Source organism: Zootoca vivipara, chromosome 14 (genome assembly GCF_963506605.1).
Source record: "Zootoca vivipara chromosome 14, rZooViv1.1, whole genome shotgun sequence".
Lineage (NCBI taxonomy): Eukaryota > Metazoa > Chordata > Lepidosauria > Squamata > Lacertidae > Zootoca > Zootoca vivipara.
Window position 1 is genome coordinate 18,923,640 of NC_083289.1, and position 22,569 is coordinate 18,946,208.

Sequence of the window (22,569 nt, forward strand, 5' to 3'; positions counted from 1 at the left end):
CTGCCGCTGCTGCGGCCTCACTTCAGCTAAGCAGTTGGAGGCGGAGCACAGCTGGCAGCGTCCTTGCCTGTTGCGCTGTGCCCTCCGGCTGCCCGCTTCACCTGGCCCTGCCCGGCGAAGCACGAGGGGTGCTGGAGGGATCATCACGCCACGGTGCCCAATACACTTAAGACGGCCCTGGGCGCTCATCTTGCTTTATAGGCCGAGGGAGCCTGCGTTTGTCTGCAGACAGCTTCCAGGTCATGTGGCCAGCATGACTAAGGTGCTTCTGGTGAAGCAGAGCAGCTCACGGAAACTCCATTTACCTTCCCGCCGGAGCGGTCCCTATTTATCTACTTGCACTTTGATGTGCTTTCGAACTGCTAGGTGGGCAGGAGCTGGGACCGAACAATGGGAGCTCACCCCGTCGCGGGGATTCAAACCGCCAACCTTCTGATCGGCAAGCCCTAGGTTTAGACCACAGTGCCACCCGCGTCCCCATCAATAAATTCCGCATTTTTTTCTGCACCTAGCCACGTTCCTTTCTCCCAGCAGTCTCTAACCCAGGCCGACCTTCTGGGGCCAGCTCTGCTGTGATGATTCCATGTAACCTTTACCTCCTCTCCACCTTTTCTTTCTCACGGTCTCCCCTTCTCTTTCCGTGTAGGAGGTTAGAGCGAAACGTGTTCAACTGCAGCTGCGACATCCGCTGGATCCAGCTGTGGCAGGAGAAAGGCGAAGCCAATTTGCAGAACCAGAACTTGAACTGCATGAATACAGAAAACAAAAACATAGCCGTGCACAAGATGAATGTCAATCAGTGTGGTAAGGAAAGAAAAAGAAAAAAAACCACCCCAAACACCACCCACCTAATTAGGCATCTGTGCTAGATTATTATTATTCCTTCTATTTTTGAGGCCCAATCCCTGGGTTCCTGTATTTTTGGTGAAAACAGCACCAGGAACACCCATGCACAAAAGCAAGGCACCAGCAGACTTGGGGGAATCCCATCTTTTTGCAAAAGTACAGAAAGAAAGAAAGAAAGAAAGAAAGAAAGAAAGAAAGAAAGAAAGAAAGAAAGAAAGAAAGAAAGAAAGAAAGAATAATCTTTAGCAGGGGAATCCTTGGAGGAGGCCAAATCAACTCAGTGAGGACTGAGTCTATTCCGTCAGCTAGGAATGTTGGCTGGCAATTGGATGGTGGAGGAGGTGGATGGGAAATGGCAGTGGTGGTATGAAGTCGATCAGTTGAATCCTACCCTATAACAATCGGTTGCAGGTTCCACTGGGGGCGGCGATTGTTGTTACGCATTGCTATGGTTCAACATGCATGGAGATTTGCAAAAGCATAAAAGACAGGTCCCGATCCCAATAGATCATAATCCGTAAAAAAAGCCTTTCTCTTTACGATTTATAGGGATGGGCCAACTAGTTCATTTCTGATTTATATCACTTTCTCCCAGGCTCACCATAAATCTCCATTATTTTGGGAAGATCCACTAAAAAATGTGAATGTAAATTTAATTCAGATTTTCTCCCAATTCTCAACGTATCAGCTCGGAATTGTTAAAACATATTGTTGATTCCTTGTTGCTGAGCCAAGAAAGGGCATTTAAACACTTGAGAAGGGCAAAAGCGGATTGAAAGTTTAATTTCCAGTCTGCACGTCCGTCTAGGACAGGCTTCCCCAACCTGCTGCCCTCCAGGTGTTTTTCCATTGATTCCTATCCATCACAAAGCTGTGGTGGAGTAGACAATACAGGTGTGCTGATGGGCATTGTAGTCCAAAACACCCAGAGGGCACCAGGTTGGGGAAAGCTGGTCTAGGAAGTGTTGTGGAAAGGAGAGTGCTCTTCTGATTGGCTCCTGCTTGCAGAGTTCCTCGCAGGCATTTGATTGGCGCTGTGAGGACAGGATGTTGGACTAGATGAGACTTTGGTCTGATGCAGCAGGCTGTTCTTATGTTCCAGTCAGTTTCTATTGGAATGCACAAAGTCTGAATTCCTCTAGCACCACAGATGTATACTGTCCACCTCAACACACACACACACACACACACACACAAGCTGTTGCCTTCTCTTATTTACATAACCCTTTGAGTTTCGAGAGGCCGTTTTTTGTTTCTCCTTATCGCCGTGATCATCAGGTTTCCCCTTAAACTTATTACCTTTGTTTCCTGGTGGAATCTCTTGAGCTTCGTACAGCTGTAGCTTCTCAACCCCGTTCAGTGCTTCCCACAATTCTTTGTGGGTTTGCTGCTGCTTAGTTTGGAGGAGATATAAAGAGATGGAGTTATCAGCAACGATGCTCCTCTACCTACTCTCTTTGTGTGCCTCCTGGGTGGGAGTCCCTTGGGCAACAAAACACTGCAATCCATAGGTCAAGAAGGGGAAATATGTGGTCTTCCATCAGCCCCAGGCAGCGTGGCCAACAGCCAGGAGTGATGGGAGTTGTAGTCTAAGGTCATTTAGAGAGTCACAGGCATGGGGAATGATTCTGAAATGTTCCCCATGCACTTTTCTCTCCAGATTTTGAAATTCTGAATACCCTGGTCTTGTTGCCAAATTAAGGATGTCCTGTGGTAGTTGCTGCCCTGATATCAGTGACTACTAGTCATGCTGGCTGTGTTCTACCTCCACTGTCGGTGGCAATGTGCTTTGAATGACAGTTGCTGGAAACCTCAGGACAGGGAGAGGGCCATTTCGCCCAGGTCCTACCTCCAGGCTTCCCACGGGCATCTGATTGGCCACTGTGTGAACAGGATGCTGGACTGGTTGGGATACTGGCTTGTTCCAGCAGGCCCTTCTCATATGTCCCAAAAGTTTCACGCAGAGCCGGAAAATAAGCAAGCTTATTTTGCCACTGCTTGCAGTTCCTTTGTTTTCTTCTTATCTTCCCTTTCCCTCTAGGCTACGGACACAGCAGGCACACGAATTAATAATAAAACATTGGGGGCGGGGAGCAGTCTTGCATTGCAAGGAGATGGGCTAGGTGACCCTTCCAGCTGTACGATTCTATTACCTGATTGCATGTCTGAACACATTACAATTCTCAGTGCAAAATAAACAAACACTTTATTTGTTTATTTGTTTATTTATCTATTAAATTTGTTAGTTACTTTATCTTGCGCAGGGCAACCCAAAGTGCCCGAAATCAACCAAAAAGACAGGCCACCCTCTCCTCCACCTGCCTATAGATACATGAAAGCCAAGAGGAAAAGGGAACTACATTAATCACATCCCACCCACTTCTAAGAGGCCACAGATAGTTAAAGGCCAAATGCCTAGCTATACAGGAAAGTTTTTTGCCTGGTGCTTAAAGATATATAACGGTGAGTTTCTCTGGGGAGAGCCAGTGTGGCGTAGTGGTTAAGAGCGGTAGACTCGTGAACCGGATTCGCGTCTCCGCCCCTCCACATGCAGCTGCTGGGTGACCTCGGGCTAGGCACACTTCTTTGGAGTCTCTCAGCCTCACTCACCTCACAGAGTGTTTGTTGTGGGGGAGGAAGGGAAAGGAGAATGTTAGCCGCTTTGAGACTCCTCAAATCCTACATGCAATAATCTCAAGAATGTTTTAGGAACAGAAGAATGTAGGAAACGGCCTTCGTTGTCAGGATCTTCTCCCTTTTCTTCCTGTGCCCTCCCTAAAATAGTCAGCATTCTGGGGCCATTGAGCAGGCTCTGTCCTCATGGGACTGTTTTTGCCATACAGACAAATCTAATTGCCTGTGCAGTGTCATCCTTCCTGTTGTACATTCCCTGCAATGTCCAGAAATGGTGCAAAAGTAGCAGACAAGGGGTGGGAACAAGTGCTGCCACTTGCTGCCAATAGTAGCAGAAAAGAGTTATTTTGGGGTTCTGGGTGGCAAATGAGTTGCTTGCCCCAAACCTACCTTTTGCCTTGAAAATATTGGTGCCTGGAAACAAAACACAGCCTGTTAGCAGTCCCTGGCTTGTTGAACCTGCTTTTGCTGATTTCCTGGGTCTGCATCAAAACCGGAGTTCCCAGGAAGGCCCTGTATGATGGGATGGTTTGGTGAAGCTGTGGCAAAAAAAATTGTGTTGTAGAAACATAGGAAGGTGCCTTGTACTGAGTGAGACCATTGACCCATCTATCTCAGTGTTGTCTGCACTGACTTGCAGTTGGCTCTCCAGGCGTGCAGGCAGGGTTCTCTCACAGCGATGCCTTGGATCAAACCTGGAGCCTTTAGCATGCAAATCAGATGCTCTGCCACTGCGCTATGGCCCTTCCCCAGTGTGTTATGGCCCGGCGCCATGGAATATGTATAGAATAACTTGATAAACAGCTCTATCTTCTGCCTGGCTTGCTTCAGAAGGCCTTTAGGGCTTTTCAGTTCAACTCGTTTGCACCGAGGTCAAATGTACTGTATCTAAACCTGACAAGAACATTTTGCACGCTCCTCGTTAAAATCGGCGATATAAGAAATTTTTCAACTTCCCTTCACAGTTTCTACTACTGCCTGTCTGCCAGCGAGTCAATTGGCAGAAGCAGGATAGAACGTTAGATGCTTGCTTGTTTGTAGCGGCCTCTGTTGTGTCTCTGAAGGAGCCACTGCTCTGGTCGGGGCACCTCCCAGCATAGAAGCACACCCAAAACAATGACTCATAGAAAACTCTAGGGAATGTGGGTTCTTCTGAGGACAGCCAAGTCCTTGGGGGAAGAGTGAGAACTTAGAGATGGCGCTACCTGTCCAGGAAAACACACTTGTATTTTGCATGCAGTTATACCCTGTTTCCCCTTTTTTAATACGTAGTCAGAAAGTAAGCCATGGCAGGGTTTTTAAGCATTTGAGAAATATAAGACATACCCCGAAAATAAGCCGTACTTCTGCGCCGCGGAAACCAACCCCCACAGGCACCTCCACTCACAGAGTCACTCCATGCAGCTGGCACTGCAGGAGCGCGATCAGCTCTGAAGTGGCGCTCCAAGAGCTCCGCTTAACAGCTGATCGCGCTCCCGCCTTGCTGGCTGCATCCCCGCGCTCCGCCTTCTCGTCCATCACCGCCCTGCCGCTTCTGTGCTTGTCGCCACCGCTGGGCTCACTGCTTCTTCCTTGCCTGGCCTGGCCAAGGAGCTTGGAGCGCCCTGCAGCGGCAGGCGGAGCGCCTGAGCCAGCGGCCTCTGCCTGGCCCGGCCTAGGATGCCTGCTGCCCCGCCACCCGGAACCAGTGGCTGCTGCAGCGCCAAGCACTCAAGAGAGCCCAGCAGCACCCTGAGCCGTAAAAACCGTACTGGTAATAAAAAAATAAGACATCCCACCGAAAGTAAGCCACCCTGTGTTTTTTTGAGGAAAAAAAGTTATAAGACGGTGTCTTAAAAAAGGGGAAAGACGGTACTTGTGTGACGAGGCTAACAGAAATCCCCCCTAATAACTCACAACAGACACAATATTTTAGGTTTGGGTTTTTGGCATTAATTTTGGCCACAACTTTATTTAAATACAATTTTAATTTGAGTGTTGGCTTAGGCTTTTGGTTAACCATTTGTCCTTCTCTTGGAAGGACCATTTTCATCTGCCCCGCCTGGGACAGGACTTACATCATCTGTCCACTTGGGACAGGACTCAGATCATTTGTCCACTTGGGACAGTACCAGCTCCGACTTCCCTATGCATATAGGGAAGTCAAGTAAACATCCATGGGAGAGGAGGTAGCTGTGCCCAGGCATTCCGCCCTCTCGTCCACGAATGTTCCCCAAGGCTCGTGCTCTGTAATGGCCCCCCAATGCCGCCTATGGCGGGGCTGCAAGGAGCAGAGTGAAAGCCTCAGGATTCCTTTAACGGAATACTTCTATGTGGAGCAACATTAAGAAGGGGTGTAGGCATTTGGATGCCACACCCCTCCTTCAACCAAATTCAATAACCAAAAACCTAACCGCCAACCTAACAAGTTGTGACAATTTGCTAAGCAGTAGGCAAAAACCAAATGGCAACAGCCAATCAGCCAAATGGCAAAATTCCTACTGGGCCCCTTCAACAGGCGACCCCATGACAGGCAAAGCAATGTCAGGCTAAAACCTGCAGAAGAAAGTGGCGGGCGGGGGGGGGGAGAGAGATTCAAACACCACAGCAAGAGTGGCCAAAAACGAAAGTCACTGAGCTTAACTAGGAGCCCTTCTGCCAATCAAATAGCTTAACTTTACAACCACAGCCCCTCTAGCTCAGCTCTAGCTAACTCAGTCCAACCCCCAAACCTTAGGACTTATTCCAGCCCTTCCACAACCCACTCTATCTTTTATAAGATAAAGTGCTTTGCCTGGAGAAGAGTATTCGGTGTTGCTTCCTTGTATCTGCAAAAAGTTAAAGAGAGAGCCAGCCACCTGTCCAGGGACTAGGAATGGGGGAGAATTTCAATTCAGGTCACTTGCCCAATTCACAAACAATGCACAAATTGAAATGTAGCTGTAAGGGATTACAGAGGAACCCCCCCCCCCCTCATCAGAAGCAGCCCGTCTCCAAGCAGTCATGAGAGCGAGGGGTCTGAAGGGGTGAGTCAGGAAACGGAGAGGGAGTGCCAGACCTCTAGCAATATCCAAGAGCCCCTGCTCCACAGGCAGGAAGAGAGAGAGGCGGAAAGAGTGGACGGGAATAGGGCAGACCGCAGGCCCTTCCCCCCCGACACCGGAATTGAGGAGGAGGAGAAAAGGGAGGAGATTCACTGTCCCGAGGCTTTTATGTTGGTCCAAATCGCGGAAGGGGGCAGTGCCGCATTCTGATTCGGAATGAGGAGACATGAAACCAGTAGCTCGCTACACTGTAAATAATGTGCACTAATAAAGACTTCTGAAAGACAAGCATGTGGAAGGTCGTTACTCAGGAGTAGTCACAACAACCCTGACTGTAGCCATTCCCGGAAACTCCAGATTTTGCACTGCAGCTCTCCACTAAGGAATGGTGCATGTATGCATATACTAAAGCATAGAAATGTATCTGGGAAAACAGCATACAGAAATGTTTTCTGATAGGGAAAATTACTTTGCAGAATTATGCTGTGGTTAACCCACTACGCCTAGGGCTTGCTGATCCGAAAGTCGGCGGTTCTAATCCCTGTGACGGGGTGAGCTCCCGTTGCTTGGTCCCAGCTCCTGCCAACCTAGCAGTTCGAAAGCACGTCAAAGTGCAAGTAGATAAATAGGAACCGCTACAGCGGGAATGTAAACGGCGTTTCCATGTGCTGCTCTGGTTTGCCAGAAGCGGCTTTGTCATGCTGGCCACATGACCTGGAAGCTATACGCCGGCTCCCTCGGCCAATAATGCGAGATGAGCGCGCAACCCCAGAGTCGGTCACGATTGGACCTAATGGTCAGGGGTCCCTTTACCTTTACCTTTATGCAAAATTGCATACAAAATATGTTTACGTAGAAGGAATTTGCACTAAAATGCTGATAATTTTCTGTGAAGACTTAAAAAAAAAGATCTGCAAACTGGTCTGAATAAGTGGAGAATTGAAATTAAGACTGGAGAAGTGAGAAACTGAAATTGACCGATTTCTGCCATCCCTGACAGGGACCACTCAAATCCTGTAGCTGGACTTGTGTACATAATTGGGTAGGTAGGAAGCAGACTGTTTTTCTCCTCTTTCCTTTACTCCCTCCCCCAATTATAGAACTCCCAGGAATAGCACGTGTTAAAACATCTCCCAACTTTTCTAAAGACAACCATACACTTTTCTGCCCCCCTCCCCTTTTTATTAAATGTTGGAAGTGGGCTGGGATAGCTGCATGAAGGTGAGCCAAAAGGGATTTGGGAGACAACTGAAAATTCCTCAGCAAATTGGAGGAGTAATCTTGGAGGATTAGGAAATCCTTCGTGAGCAAAGTAGCAGGCTGGGAAGACCTCTCTGGCTACGATCTGGAGAGGATTTATGTACATTAATTTCCTGGGATTATGGGGTGAACAGTTTCCCTGACCTCCCTGCCCCCACACCACTCCCCATCACAACTGGAGAGAGATCTCCCTGCTGATCTCTTCCCCTTCCAAAATGGAACTCTTCCGTCTCACGACAGTGGTCCAATGTGACAGCGGCTTTCAGAGAATTTTACAACCGAGCCTCGCATTTGTGATCCAAGAAGCTGGCGGAGCTTGCCAAGTTAATCAGCCCCGGTATTTCCGATGTCCGGGCTGTGAGTGTGGTTGCTTAATGGAGCCAAAATGGTACCATCCAAGTACAAGAAGGATACATATGTAGGCTTGGGGAGAAAACCAAGATTCTAGAAATGTGAAACCAGCCACATCCAAGAAGGGATGGGCATATTCAGTGGCTGTGTGGTGTAGTGGTTAAGAGCGGGAGCCTCGTAATCTGGGGAACCGGGTTCGCGTCTCCGCTCCTCCACATGCAGCTGCTGGGTGACCTTGGGCTAGTCACACTTCTCTGAAGTCTCTCAGCCTCACTCACCTCACAGAGTGTTTGTTGTGGGGGAGGAAGGGAAAGGAGAATGTTAGCCGCTTTGAGACTCCTTCGGGTAGTGATAAAGCGGGATATCAAATCCAAACTCCTCCTCTGTGGAATGCTGAATGCCCATTTAAGGTGAGGATGGGAAAGTGTGGGGGTGGGGGAGTGACATGGGACAGATAAGTGAAAATTGGCAATTTTCCTTTCAGCGGGAATTCTCCAATGTTTCTATTGCTAGATATGCCCATCTCTGCTCCAAATTCAGCATCAGACTATAAGAAGAGACTTGCTGGATGGAGTCAAAAGGTCCATCTATTCCAGCATCTTCTCACGGTGGTCGATGCCTATAGGAAACCTGCAAGCTGGACATGACCACGGCAGCACTCTGCTCACCTGCAGTTCCCAGCAACTGGCATTCAGTACATAATGCAGGCATAGGCAAACTCGGCCCTCCAGATGTTCTGGGACTACAATTCCCATCATCCCTGACCACTGGGTCCTGCTAGCTAGGGGTCATGGGAGTTGTAGTCCCAAAACATCTGGAGGGCCGAGTTTGCCTATGCCTAATGCCTCCAAGAGCAGAGGCAGTACTTAGCCATTGATCGCCTTGTCCTCCATGATATTTCTCTAACCCACTTTCAAAGCAATCTATAAAGACCTAAGGCATTCCACTGCATGGCTTGTTCAACTTCCTCTGTGGTGGCCTTGGAAAGGAACACATTGCCCATCCCTTCTCCAGCTTGCTTGAGGATGCATTGAGGGGTGTCTTTGTTAGCTGCTCCCCCATCATCTGATGCTGCTTGGTCCACCTGGTTAGTAATAGGCAGGTGGTGCCTTGGGCTGCTTTCTGCCATGAAGTTCCAGCTGCTCTTCTATTCACATGCCTGTTTTAGGGCACCCCTCACATTCCTTGTTTTGAGGAGCAATGTGGAAATCTTCCATTTTTTTTTTAGATCCCTCTGATTATTGAGGCATCTTGGAGCACATGCGTTGACATTCCAGGTTTTATGTGTCACGGCTAAAAATTGGCCGCTGTTTCTTTAATGCTGGGGGAGCTGAGTCAGCATGAGTCAGCGGCCTGCGGTGACTCATGCAACCTCTCACCTAATGGTATTGTACCTGTATATATGTTAGTGGTGTTTGCTGGGGCTTGGTTGGTTGGTTGGAGAAAGCTGGTGGTGTTGATGTCTGTATAGTTAGTCGTTCTGCAGTTAAAGACTTTTAAGAATAAAAGCAGAATATACTCTGCACGGACACTCTTTTCGTGGAGTCTTTTGTGCCAGGCAAAGCAGGTCAGAAGCTTTGCCATATTTTTCAAAACACTGACATTATGTGCCTTATGGAGCTAATCCAACAACATGGATGTCTTCTATGGATGAATCCATCAGTCCTGGGTATATTATGTATGGCGTGCCTTCCTTTTCGCTCATTACTCCTCTCTGAAGCATTTGATGCAATTCTTGCCCCATCGGCCCTCCCCTGTCATATACAAGTTCCTGTTCTCCTATGATAGGTTTGCCACATGTCCTCTTTTTTTCCAGGGGCAAAATTTGAGACAAATTGCATTCATTTGCTTTGAATGGCCATCACAGCATCCTCTTTTTTTGCTCTTCAAAATATGGCAACCCTGTGACCTGACTCTTAAGGACCAGCAAGGGAGTCTCCTGCTGCTCCTGCAAGATCTCTCTCAATTGTATGCAGTTCTATAGAACAGGAAGATGCAGCAGGCTATTGTTTGTGTGTTTTGAGAATTGCTAGCTGCAATTGAACACCAAGCATTTATTAGATGGCAAACTGCTCAGGAGTTTGGGTACCTACAGGGCAGAGCCAATGAGAAGTATCCCCCCCCCCCGACATGTGCTTCTAGCACTGTCAACATCTGAAGCCGTTCTAAACCAGGTTTGAATAAGGGTCATAGCTCAGTGGTTAGAGCATCCGCTTTGCATCCAGAAGGCCCCAGGTTCAATCTGCAGCATCTTCAGGTAGGGCTGAAATCCTGGGAAGCTGCTTCCATTCATTGTAGACAATGGCTTGACTCAGTGTAAGGCAGCTTCTTATCTTCCTAGATTAGGAACTGGAGGTTTGAACCCTGATGCTTGCAGTGGCATCTCTTAGTTGAACACCATCTTGACACGGATGCTTTTGTGTTTGGTTTGACTTCTTTAGATTTGCCCGAAATCAGTGTCAGCCACGTGAATCTGACTGTGTGTGAGGGGGAAAATGCTGTCATCACCTGCAATGGTTCTGGCTCACCCTTGCCTGATGTCGACTGGATGGTGGTAAATCTACGCTCGATCAACACTCATCAGGTAGGATGCTAAATCCAGGTGCTTTTCTGCTTTAATCGCCCAGATAACTTCTCTGTATATATGGAGGGTCCTCGGTTTAATATTAGCCGGCTTTCAATGCCCATCAAATTTGTTAAAGATCTGCATGATGCATGGTAATCTATATGGTAGATTTCTCTTGATCCAGGGGCACAAATTGGCCAAGGGTTCAACAGTTCTTTTGTGTGTGTGTGTGTGTGTGTGTGTGTGTGTGTTTGTGTGTGTGTGTTTAAACATCCCCCCCTGTTATGTACTGAGCTTGTGGGCCGGTGGCGCCAGACCTGACAGCCCGGCACAGCCAGCAGCCGTGGAACATGAGCCAGAACCAGAACCCCTGACCAAGGAACACCCCAGACCACAACGCACACGTGGGCGGCCAGCATACTTTGGGGACTGCAAATGCAACCTCCCGGGCAGGACGGGAACTTAGAGGGGAGGGGTGTTATGTACTGAGCTGAATCATAGAACAATAGGATCCAGAATCAGCAGTCTGATTGGTCCGCAGGAGCCACCCAATCCAACTCCAGGTGGAAGTGAATCCGCAACCTGATTGGCCTGCAGGAGCAGCCAATCAGGCGGCTGGCAGAAGTGAATCCGCAACCTGATTGGCCTGCAGGAGCAGCCAATCAGGCTGCTGGCAGAAGTCAGTCCACAAACTGATTGGCCCACAGGTGTAGCCCTGAAGTAGCCAATCACGCAAAGCCCATTGTGTAAATAATGTATATAAGCAGATGGTTTTGGGGAAAGGGCATTCTTCTCTTCTTCTCCTTGATGACTATGAGCTGAATAAAGAGCATGAAATTCACTCTCGACTCCGAGTATATTTCACCCCCCCCTCTTGGTTATTTTTAGACAAACGCCAACTGGACCAATGTCCATTCCATCAATCTCACCCTGGTGAATGTCACGAGTGAGGACAACGGGTTCCTGTTGACGTGTATTGCCGAGAACGTGGTGGGGATGTCTAATGCAAGTGTGCTCCTCACTGTATATTGTAAGTTTATGGGGAAAGGGAAAGGTGAGGGTTCAAGGGAGACAGGGAGGGATGACAATGACATGGAAAGTGTTCATTTGTACATGCACACACAGCACACAAAAACTTAGATCTTGACGCAGGGCAGTTCTACACTAGAAACACATTCCGTATCTATCATACTGGGAATTGTTCTGCAAGGGTGCTGAGATTTCTCCAGGGTTCCTCAGAGTGAAAGAGAGGATACTACTAATAGACATGCCCACTCTTTCAACCAACGCACACCTTAGGCCCAGCCAGAAGAGGCTGGTCAAGTAGGGCAAACAAGGTACTGCCCCACCGACCTCCATTTGTCCTCAGCTATTCCTTACCTACTTATGTTTGCATTAAGAGTGATCCAGTTGCTGCCAATGTAGAGATTAAGTGCATCCCCAACAGGGAGAGGCTGACTAGAAGGAGGCAAGGGCAGAGCAGTAAATCATACAGAGATGCATCAGGCACACTCCTCTGAAGATGGGGATTTTGGCCACATGGGAGACTTCAGCATTTGTGGTATTTTCTCTTGGAACATGCTGAACTGTTCTGCTGTGGTTTACAGATTTGGAAATTGCTGCCCGGGAGACTGTTGAGTGTTGCTGTAGCTTCCTACATCTGTAAACATTTTCCCATGGGTCCAATCCTTGAGAATCTTTTCTAATATGTGCACACTTCCTTAACACTCCTCTCCCCACCCCCAGAGGCTTGCGAATGGCAGAGAATTACCTTCCACGCTCCAGCTTGCCCATGTTAGCCTGTACACTTCAATTTATGTGCAGAGCAGCAGCTGAGTGGAATTCCATAAGTGTATAGCGAGATAGTCAGAAATGAAATATTGAAGAGGGGACAGAAGATTCTCCACCTTTGTAATGCTCACAGTCCTGCCCAATGGCTAAAAGGTGCATCATGTTCCCCACTGGGATGCACAGCCAAACTCCATTAGGATATATGGCCGCTTGCCATGATGTACGTCAGCTTACAGCTGTATCGTACTCGCAACATCAGTATTATGACCTGAAATAATATGGAGGATGGAGGATGTAGCAGGGGGGCTATTCTCTACATTGAAAGCCAGTGTGGTGTAGTGGTTGGAGCGCTGGATGAACACCCGGGAGACCAGGGTTCAAATCTCCACTCAGCCATGAATCGCACTGGGTGACCTTGGGCCAGCCAACACTTCTGGGCTTAACCCAGGGTGATTGTGGAAATTAAATGAGAAGGGGGAGAACCATGTATGCCACTTTGAACACCCTGGAGAAAAAGGTAGGATGTAAATGTGATCTGTCAGTCAGTGGCATAGGAAGGGTGTGTGTGGTGGGTGCAGGCCGCCTTGGGTGTCACCACTGAGGGGGGTGACCACGGGGCCTGGCCTGTAGCCCACCCGAGCCACACATCTCGCCTGCAGGTTCCGCGCTTTCCGAAACGGCAACATGGGGCTTGCGGACTCCATGGAGGTTCCACGCAGCGTGCCCTGCCCCAGCTTGCCCTACCCTGTGGGTGCCTTGCCCCGCCCCCAGAAACATCATAACCAGACATTGGAGAGACCTGTCAGGAGTAAGCATGGACCAATGGTTCCAAGTTGTATGGGAAACAGCCCTACTAGAAAAACTAACCAGTAAGCTGAAACTGACACGGGGACAAACAGAAGAAGACACCTTCACCCCAGTATGGTTCCCCTTCATCACTTATACAGCCCAACAAGACAATGACAAAAACTTGCCGTCAGCATACAAATCAATATGGCTATCCTAATCAAAACATCCTCCCTCCCCACTCACACGAGAAACTAAAGATCATCACAGCCAACCACAAATGAGCAATCACATCCTAAGACGAATCCCGACCTCTCTCACCAACAGAGAAGCACGAACAGAGAACCTACACAAATGACGCTGACGCCGAACCCCTACACATATCAAGAAAAACAGGAACATTGGCAATCCACCACACCCACCTCCCCATCCCACCCAGGGAAAATGCAGGGATATTTTGCCCAACATGGGGCTCGAACCCCTGACCCTGAGATTATGAGTCTCCTGCTCTTATCAACTGAGCCATCCCAGAGTTTTCCTTGCACGTTGTGAAAGTAGTGACTGCATTTTGCAGGTGGGGACAGAGTTCAAGGACAAATGTCCCTCACCACACCAAAGTAAAAAGAGGAGAGAGAGTTTCCCCTTTATATTTTACCTTGCACCCTCATAAACTTTTTGCAAGTTAGGTCCAGCTTCCCTCCTTCCATGTTTTCCAGAAAGTCGAGGCTCTTGAGACTGTGCTGTCCTTTGCAGGCTGCCGTTTTCATGTTGCCTTTTGTTTCTCCTTGCTCAGATCCTCCCCGGGTGATCAGCTTATTGGACCCCATCCGCCACATGGAGCACTGCATTGAGTTTTCGGTGCATGGGAACCCTCCACCCCAAATCCATTGGCTCTACAACGGCCAGATTCTCAGGGAGACAGAGTTCATCCGCATGGAGCTCTTCCAGGAGGGGGAAGTGTCCGATGGCTGCTTGCTCTTCAACCACCCGACGCACTACAACAATGGCAACTACACCATCATCGCCACCAACTTCCTGGGAACGGCCAACCAGACAGTCAGAGGGCACTTCCTGGAGAAACCCTTTCCAAGTGAGAGACTGACAGCTTGCAATCTTGCAGCTCCTCCCCTCCCACATCCCTCTTTTTTTTCTGTCCCTGAGGAGAAACCCACAGACTAGAAGAACCTCAGAGGGCTCCAAAGTTACCAGCTTACTCTGATGAGATCTGTGGCTGAACTGAGGCTGTGAAAAACCACTCCCCAGCCCTAATCTAAGGCCTGATATTTGGGGCCCCAGATCAGCTCTGACCCAGGCTGACTGGGGAACACCTGAGCTGGCCTGGATCTAGTCCAGAGTCATTCAAGAATCAATTCCTTTTCACTGGGAACTCTGGGCCTTGTATCTGTGAGAGGCAGAATAGGGCTCTCCATACAACTCTCATCATCCTTAACAAACTGCAACTCCCAGGATTCTTTGGGGGAAGCCTGGGCTGTGTAACATTTCTCCAATGAAACTAGGGACACCCTATTCCATTATTATTATTATTATTATTATTATTATTATTATTATTATTATTATTATCATCCCACCCATCTTACTGGGTTGCCCTAGTCACTCTGGGCAGCTTCCAACATATATAAAAAACATAATAAAACATTAAACATTTAAAAGCTTCCCTATAAAGGTCTGCCTTCAGAGGTCTTCTGAAGGTTGTATAGTTACTTCTTGGCTCATGGGGGAATCGCATATCTCCGTACCCTCCAACATTTTTTCCCGTTGAAAACAGGGGTGTCCTAAGGAAAAGCGGGACATTCCACGATCAAATCAGAAACCGGGACAGCTTCTGTAAATGCAGGACTGTCCCCGGAAAATAGAGACACTTTGGAGGGGTCTGTTAATGTGGCGTTATAGTGCTTTAAATGTATGGGGTGACTGTGGCCTGTCTCTTTCCCTCCTGCTCTTTGCCCCTCTCCACAAAAGGACACAACAAGCAATTTTACATTCCTGCAATCTAGGAGAAAGAGCAACAGGGCCCTTGCAGTGCCTTCCAATTTTGGCTTAAGCAGGTCCCTGTAGAATTAGATTTCGCAGCATTAGGCATGCTTGTTGCCATCTGGAATGCTGCTGTGAGAAAGAGGAGCGCCCTTTGCTGTCTCCCACAGCCCTGTCTCCCACAGCAAAATAGGACATTTTGCTATATTTAGAGAGTGCGATACCAGTGGTATTCTAATTTATTATTTATACCTCGCTATACATGAAGCCCTCGCTGCAGATGAGATATAGCCCATTAAAAGCGGAATCCTTCCCTTGGAGAACAAGCTATCTGTTGAGGTCCCAGCCGTCTTAGACTGGAGCAGAGAAATTATATTTGGGACTTGGAGGCTGATAAGCTCTCTGGCAAAGGACTAGTTCACACAAGCAGCAAATGAGGTTCTAAGACCATTTATGGGCTCGCGCCACTGGCTGGGGGTAGGAAGGTTGAGACTATAGAAAACAACTCTTGGTTTGTGCAAAATAATCTCACCAGGGGACAAGCTATGCAAGAACTCCCCCACCCAACCCCCAACCCCACATGTTAGTTCTATGTGTGCAGAGAGGCATATGTATATAATGGGGAAAAATTATCATTTATTAATTGAATTTCTACGCCGCTCTTCCTCTTGAAAAAGGAGCCCAGGGTGGCAGTGGTGCAATCCTGTTTTCAGTTATGCAATTATCTATTTCAGGGGTAGGGAACCTGAAGCAGACCCTACAAGTGTTCCTATTTGCCATGGACTGCTGTCCCAGTTTCTGAATTGATCCCAGAATGTCCCACTTTTCCTTAGGATATGCCTATTTTCATCAGAGAAATGTTGGGGGGTATGGAATTATGTGACCCCTGAGTCAAGGAGATAAGTACCGTATTTACACGAATCTAAGGCACTATCGAATCTAATGCAGAGCTCAGTTTTCAAAACCTTGAAACTCAAAAAGTATTTGCTGGTGAATGTAAATGTGCCATCAAATCTAATGCACACCCTAATTTTTGTGATGTAATTTGGCAAAAAAAGTGTGCATTACATTTGAGTAAATACAGCAATTATACAACCTTTAGAAGACATCTGAAAGCAGCCCTGTATAGGGAAGGTTCAAAATGTTTAACGTTTTATTCAGTGATTTTTCCCCTTTAAAAATGTTTAGGGGTACTCTCATTTTGACTCAAGACAATCACCATTTTATAGTTCAAATCGGGCAAAATAAATACAGTAAATGGACAAAAGTACAAAGATTCACAAAATGTTTAGGGGTATGCGTACTCCTGCAAACCCCCCCCCCCCCAGAAAAAAGCACTGGTTTCTCTCTCTCTCTCTCTCTCTCTCTCTCTCTCTGTGTCTGTGTGTCTGTGTGTCTGTGTGTTATTATATATGTTGGAAGCCACCCAGAGTGGCTGGGGCAACCCAGTCAGATGAGTGGGGTTTAAATATAATAATAATAATAATAATAATAATAATAATAATAATAATAATAATAACAACAACAATAAATAAATAATAATAGTTGTTGTTGTTGTTGAATAGAATAACCCTATTTTCATCAGAGAAATGTTGAAGGGTAAGTTGAAGGCCTCCAAATGTTGCTGGACTCCAACTCCCATCAGCCCCAAGCCATGCCATCAATAGTTGAGGATATGGGAGATGTTAGTCCAACAACATCCAGAGAGCCACAAGTTCCCCACCTGCCTTATCTGTAGTCTAATTTAATTCGCTCTGGGCTGTGTAGCACATATTGAAGTTCTAAGTTCCACCCACAGCTTCTCTGATTAAAGGGCTCCCAGGTAGCAAGTGAAGGGAAAGCCCTACTGCCAGTCCCAGTATAGCATACTGGGAAGAGTGGAAGGAATCATATGTACTGGGCCAAACCATTGGTCCATCCAGCTCAGTATTGTGTGCACTGAACCTTTTTGCCCCAGCTGGCCAGATCCTTAGCTGACTCCACCACCTTGGACCAGTGTTGACAAGAGGGTGAGACAACCCACATGCCAATAAACAAGTGCCATGGATCAACAGGTGGGTTGTTCCACCTCCCTGTCCAAGTCCGTTGTCCAGAGCTTCACAGACACCTGTCAGCCAGCTGCTTGTTGGGTGCTTGGAAACCACAGCCCAAGAGGTTTTGCTGCTCCAGTAGCACCAAGCAGTTTCCATTGAAACCTCTGAAAAAAACAGAGGGAAAAAGCTCTGTTTAGCATTGGCTTCAATGCAAACTATTAGTGCTACAGTGGTACTTCGGGTTACGTACCTGATCCGTTCCGGGGTGCCGTTCATAACCTGAACGGCGTGAAAGGCGCACTTCTGTGCATGCGCAAACTGTGCAGAATGCTTCTGTGCATGCACTCATGGCGAACCCAGAAGTAAATGCTTCTGGATCCACCGCATAGGTTACCCCGAAGCATACGCAACCCGAAATGTACGTAACCCGAGGTATGACTGTATTTGAATAAGGTGCCCATCCCACTGCCTATCTAGTGATGAGCAGGAAGAGCATGCATTGCTCCTGTGAAGAAACAGTGAGGAGCTTACTTTAAGATCCCAATTGTTCCTTTGTAGCCACATCAGAACCTGCCCCACACCTGATCTCACATATGAAATCAGGTATGGAACAGGTGGATGCGGTTTAGGTAAGGCTTGAGGGGCCAAATTTGGCTGATGTGTCAGTGATTCCCTACTCCTGGTCTACACTAACCAGCTGCAGTTCTCCAGGATTTCATTTCAGAGAGTAGATCAGGCCTAGGCAAACTTGGCCCTCCAGATGTTTTGGGACTACAACTCCCACCATCCCTGACCACTGGTCCTGTTAGCTAGGGGTGATGGGAGTTGTAGTCCCAAAACATCTGGAGGGCCGAGTTTGCCTATGCCCGGAGTAGGTCTTTCCCAAGAAAAACCAATAATGTCAGGGGTTGACCCTGGCATCAAGGCAGATATTCTACCACTAGTCTGGGTTAGCAGAACAAATGGCCAGACCTGGTGTAATGCAATATTCAGGGTTCCAGGTAGGTCTTCTGCAATTAGGAAACAGTCACTGTTTTGTAGCAAGTGGATCCACATTTTTTAAAGTCTTTACGACCCCTCCCTCCTCAGGATTCATCCCACTTTGAAATGGAATCGCTATTAACCTACGGCGTGTTCTAAGCACAATGCGATTAGGGTTCCTCAAATCAAACCCTGTGTGTTCCACTCGTTGGTAGATGAAAAGAGATGCTTAATTTAGCTAGCATGTAGCGTCATACATTTTCTCGGGGGATTAGGCAGTATTTCACACACAGGTAAGCCTCTTGCAGATCAGAGCTTAAGGTGTCATCCTATTGTGCAATGAGGATAAGCTAATGCTAAATGGCGGCTTCAGATCCTTCTTCTATACTGGCAATTCGGCTGTATTTAATGAAACTTATTGAGCAGCGTTGTGGATGACATATATTTCTGTTTCTTTAGCATGAACATGTTATACACATAGCAATAAGACAAAGGGTCTTAGCTCACTGGAAGGGTATCTGCTTTGCATACAGAATTTCCCCGATTTAATCCCCAGCATCACCAGAGACCCTTCCCTTGGTTCCCCCACCTTTTCAGTTTTTTTTTAGCAGTGGTCCCTTTGCTATGGAACGCTCTGCCATCATCCTGATATCTTTCCGCCACTGACTTTTTTCAACATATTTCCCCAGCTTTTAAAACTCTTGTGGTCTCTTTTATTCTGGCTTATATACTCTGCTCTTTTTAGCTTCATTTTTGGTTTAATGGGTTATTTGTTTTGTGGTGTCCAAACTATTTTATCGTAAGCCCCCCTGATGATGAGCAAGTTACAACTCTGTAATCGTCCCATTCCATTCATAGCACGGGACCAGCGCTCTTCTCCCCCACTCCAGGCGTGGGGAGTTGCTGGCCTGGGTTCTAAAATCAAGTTGAGATTCTGCTCCCCAAAACACACAGAATGCACCCCAAACCAATAAACAAGCAAACATGAAAACCATTCCCCGCAGGAAAACTTTTGTTGTGACCTACATTGAGGTCAGGAAGTGCTGATGTGGCGGATTGGTGTCTCAGCATAAGCAAATCCCTCTTTGTCAACAGAGCTTTCAGTTCACCGCGAGCTCCACTTGCAACCCTCCCTGGGGGTTGTACTGTCCTATTCTTTGCATTGCGTTCCAGATGCCACTTTTAACAGATAGCACTGCTAAATCATTCTGGGCATCCTCTGTCTTCAAAGCCTTGTCAAGTCCTCTTCGTTTCAGGGTTTTGTTTTGTTTTGTTTTTGTGTAGTTTGCCTCATGAGTGGATAAATGAAAAGGTGGTGTTCTTTTCTGTACCTGTGTAAGCTGAATGTCACCCGGAGGTGTTAAAAAGAGTATATATACCAAGGACTCTGACCAGCTGTTAGAGGAAATATTTATTCGAAGCTGCTGATCCTCATAGGTCAAGGGCTTATGAAAGGGTGGTGTATCTGGCTGGATCATGTAAGCACCAAGCTACCATCACCATCATTTTATTATTTTCACCCCACCCGTCTGACTGGGCTGCCCCAGCCACTCTGGGTGGCTTCCAACATCTATAAAAACATAATAAAACATTAAAGGTAAAGGTAAAGGGACCCATGACCATTAGGTCCAGTCGTGACCGACTCTGGGGTTGCGCGCTCATCTCGCATTATTGGCCGAGGGAGCCGGCGTATAGCTTCCAGGTCATGTGGCCAGCATGACAAAGCCGCTTCTGGCAAACCAGAGCAGCACATGGAAACGCCGTTTACCTTCCCGCTGTAGCGGTTCCTATTTATCTACTTGCATTTTGATGTGCTTTCGAACTGCTAGGTTGGCAGGAGTTGGGACCAAGCAACGGAAGCTCACCCCATCACAGGGATTCAAACTGCCGACCTTCTGATCAGCAAGCCCTAGGCTCAGTGATTTAACCCACAGCGCCACCTGGGTCCCCAATAAAACATTAAACATTTTTAATAGGCCTCACAATGTAGAAAGCCTGTTCTAGGAGGTGGTCATGTTCTCTTGTAAGGATCTGCTGGAAGTCCTTGATGGTTTCCTTTAGGGGTACCACCTTGGCTGCGTGGCCAGGGAAGACTTCAGCCATTTGGAAGGGTTGGGACAGTGTTGTCCAGCTCACCTGGAAGATGGGGAAGTGCCGTAGCTCAGTGGAGCACACAAGGTCCCAGGCTCAGATCCTGCTGCTTTGAGCTCCCCAGATGAAAGGTGGGATATGAATGTTGATTGTGATCTGCACCAACAGAAATATGGTGTGCAGATTAATGGAAGTAAAAGTACTGTTCCATTTTGCCTTGCTCAGACCACACCTGGAGGCACCACACTTTCAGAAGGATATTGACTGGAATGTGTGCAGAGGAGGGTGGCCAAGATGATAAAGGGTTTAGAAACCAAACCTCATGGTTCCGGAACCAGCGAGACGAAGCATTCCCAAAAGACTGGAATAAATTTATATTCTATTTGAAAGGCAACTGTAAGCAATTAACATCACTGGCAGGGTTATCTGAAGATGTGTAAGATGAAATTGCTACCTATTCAAGTTGATTTGATTTAATATTTTAGATAATGAGGTAACAAGAATAGGAAAAGAAGGGAAATGCAAAGATGCAAAATTTAATTTTGTAAACCACTAGGTGGGTGGGAGGGAAGTCGTTAGGCTCAGTAGAGCTAAAGAGATATAAGACGAAGGTATGATGTTACATTATGTGACTATATGTAAAAACTAATAAAATATTTTAAAAAGAATTACTGGAGAAAAAAATAGAAACCAAGCCTTATGAGGAATGGTTGAGGAAATTGGGTATGTTTAGCCTGAAAAAGAGTAGACTGAAAGGTGATATGATAGCCATCTTCAGATATTGGAAGGGCTGTCACATAGAAGATGGAGCAAGCTGGTTTTCTCCTGCTGCAAACTACAAGAGAGGAGATTCCTGAAGGAGTGTCTCCACCCCCATCGTTTTGCCCGGACACTGAGGTCCAGTGGCGAGGGCCTTCTGGCGGTTCCCTCGTTGCGAGAAGCCAAGTTGCAGGGAACCAGGCAGAAGGCCTTCTCGGTAGTGGCGCCCGCCCTGTGGAACGCCCTCCCATCAGATGTCAAAGAGAAAAACAGCTACCAGATTTTTAGAAGACATCTGAAGGCAGCCCTGTTTAGGGAGGCTTTTAATGTTTAATAGATTATTGTATTTCATTTTTCTGTTGGAAGCCGCCCAGAGTGGCTGGGGAAACCCAGCCAGATGGCTGGGGTATAAATAATAAATTATTATTATTATTATTATTATTATTATTATTATTATTATTATTCCCACTAAACATTAGGAAGAACTTTCTGGTGGTAAGAGTTGATCAACGGTGGAGCAGACTACCTTAGAAAGTGGTGGACTCTGCTTCATTTGGGACGTTTTAAACAGAGTTTGGATGGTCATCTGTCAAGGATGCTTTAGCTGCGATTTCTGCATTGCAGGCTGGACTTGATGCCTCTTGAGGTCCCTTCCAACTTTGCAATTGTGTGATCCTGTGATGCTAAACATTATAACAAAGAGGCAAGATGCAATTTGGAATAAGCTAAAAGGGGAGGGGGGGAGTTAGGAAGAATTAACCCATTGCAGTGTGTGCTTGATAACACAAACATGATCTGTATTCTCACCACTTCCCTTTCTCTGATGTTTCACATGTTGTATGTGTTGTTCGGAAAATTAAAATGATTTAAAAATGAATAGTAATATGAATGGTATTGTACTTTGATAGTGCCATTAACTGTGCCACTTCCTTCTTCTGTCTCTTTTCATTTTGCAGGCATTTCCGATGGCATTGTCACATGTAAGTCTCTTCTCTTTGATTGAACTAACAATTATTATTGTTACTGCTGCTACAGTTTATTCCATTTTCCATCACTTTCCACAAAGATGCCTCAAAATGACTTCTAAATCTATAAAAGACTTGGCAGTCAGTTAAAAACCAAATACATAGAAAAATTGTACTGCAACAGAATTCCTAGAAGTGTTAATCCCACCATCAACATAGAAAGGATTAATCCTACCTAACTACAGTAAAACAAAAGCAACATGCAAAATAGGCCAGACACTATACCAAACTAACAACCAAAAGCCTTAGGTAGGCATCCCCAAACTCGGCCCTCCAGATGTTTTGGGACTACAACTCCCATCATCCCTGACCACTGGTCCTGTTAGCTAGGAGTGATGGGAGTTGTAGTCCCAAAACATCTGGAGGGCCGAGTTTGTGGATGCCTGGCCTTAGGGATGTCTTAGTCCGGCTCCTAAAAACCAGCAATGATG

The 22,569-nt window shown here is 47.0% G+C and overlaps 1 protein-coding gene across 4 annotated transcripts in view; it reads left to right on the forward strand.

Annotated features, from left to right (window-relative positions):
- NTRK3 (neurotrophic receptor tyrosine kinase 3) overlaps positions 1-22,569 on the forward strand; it is a 416,191-nt gene that overhangs the window by 167,182 nt on the left and 226,440 nt on the right. For all 4 annotated transcript variants that reach the window (XM_060282684.1, XM_035131834.2, XM_035131835.2 and 1 more), the window contains exons 5-9: positions 647-804; positions 10,556-10,698; positions 11,569-11,710; positions 14,051-14,347; positions 22,070-22,093. In XM_060282684.1, coding sequence (XP_060138667.1) covers positions 647-804; positions 10,556-10,698; positions 11,569-11,710; positions 14,051-14,347; positions 22,070-22,093 — 764 coding nt within the window. The remainder of the gene's footprint in view (positions 1-646; positions 805-10,555; positions 10,699-11,568; positions 11,711-14,050; positions 14,348-22,069; positions 22,094-22,569) is intronic.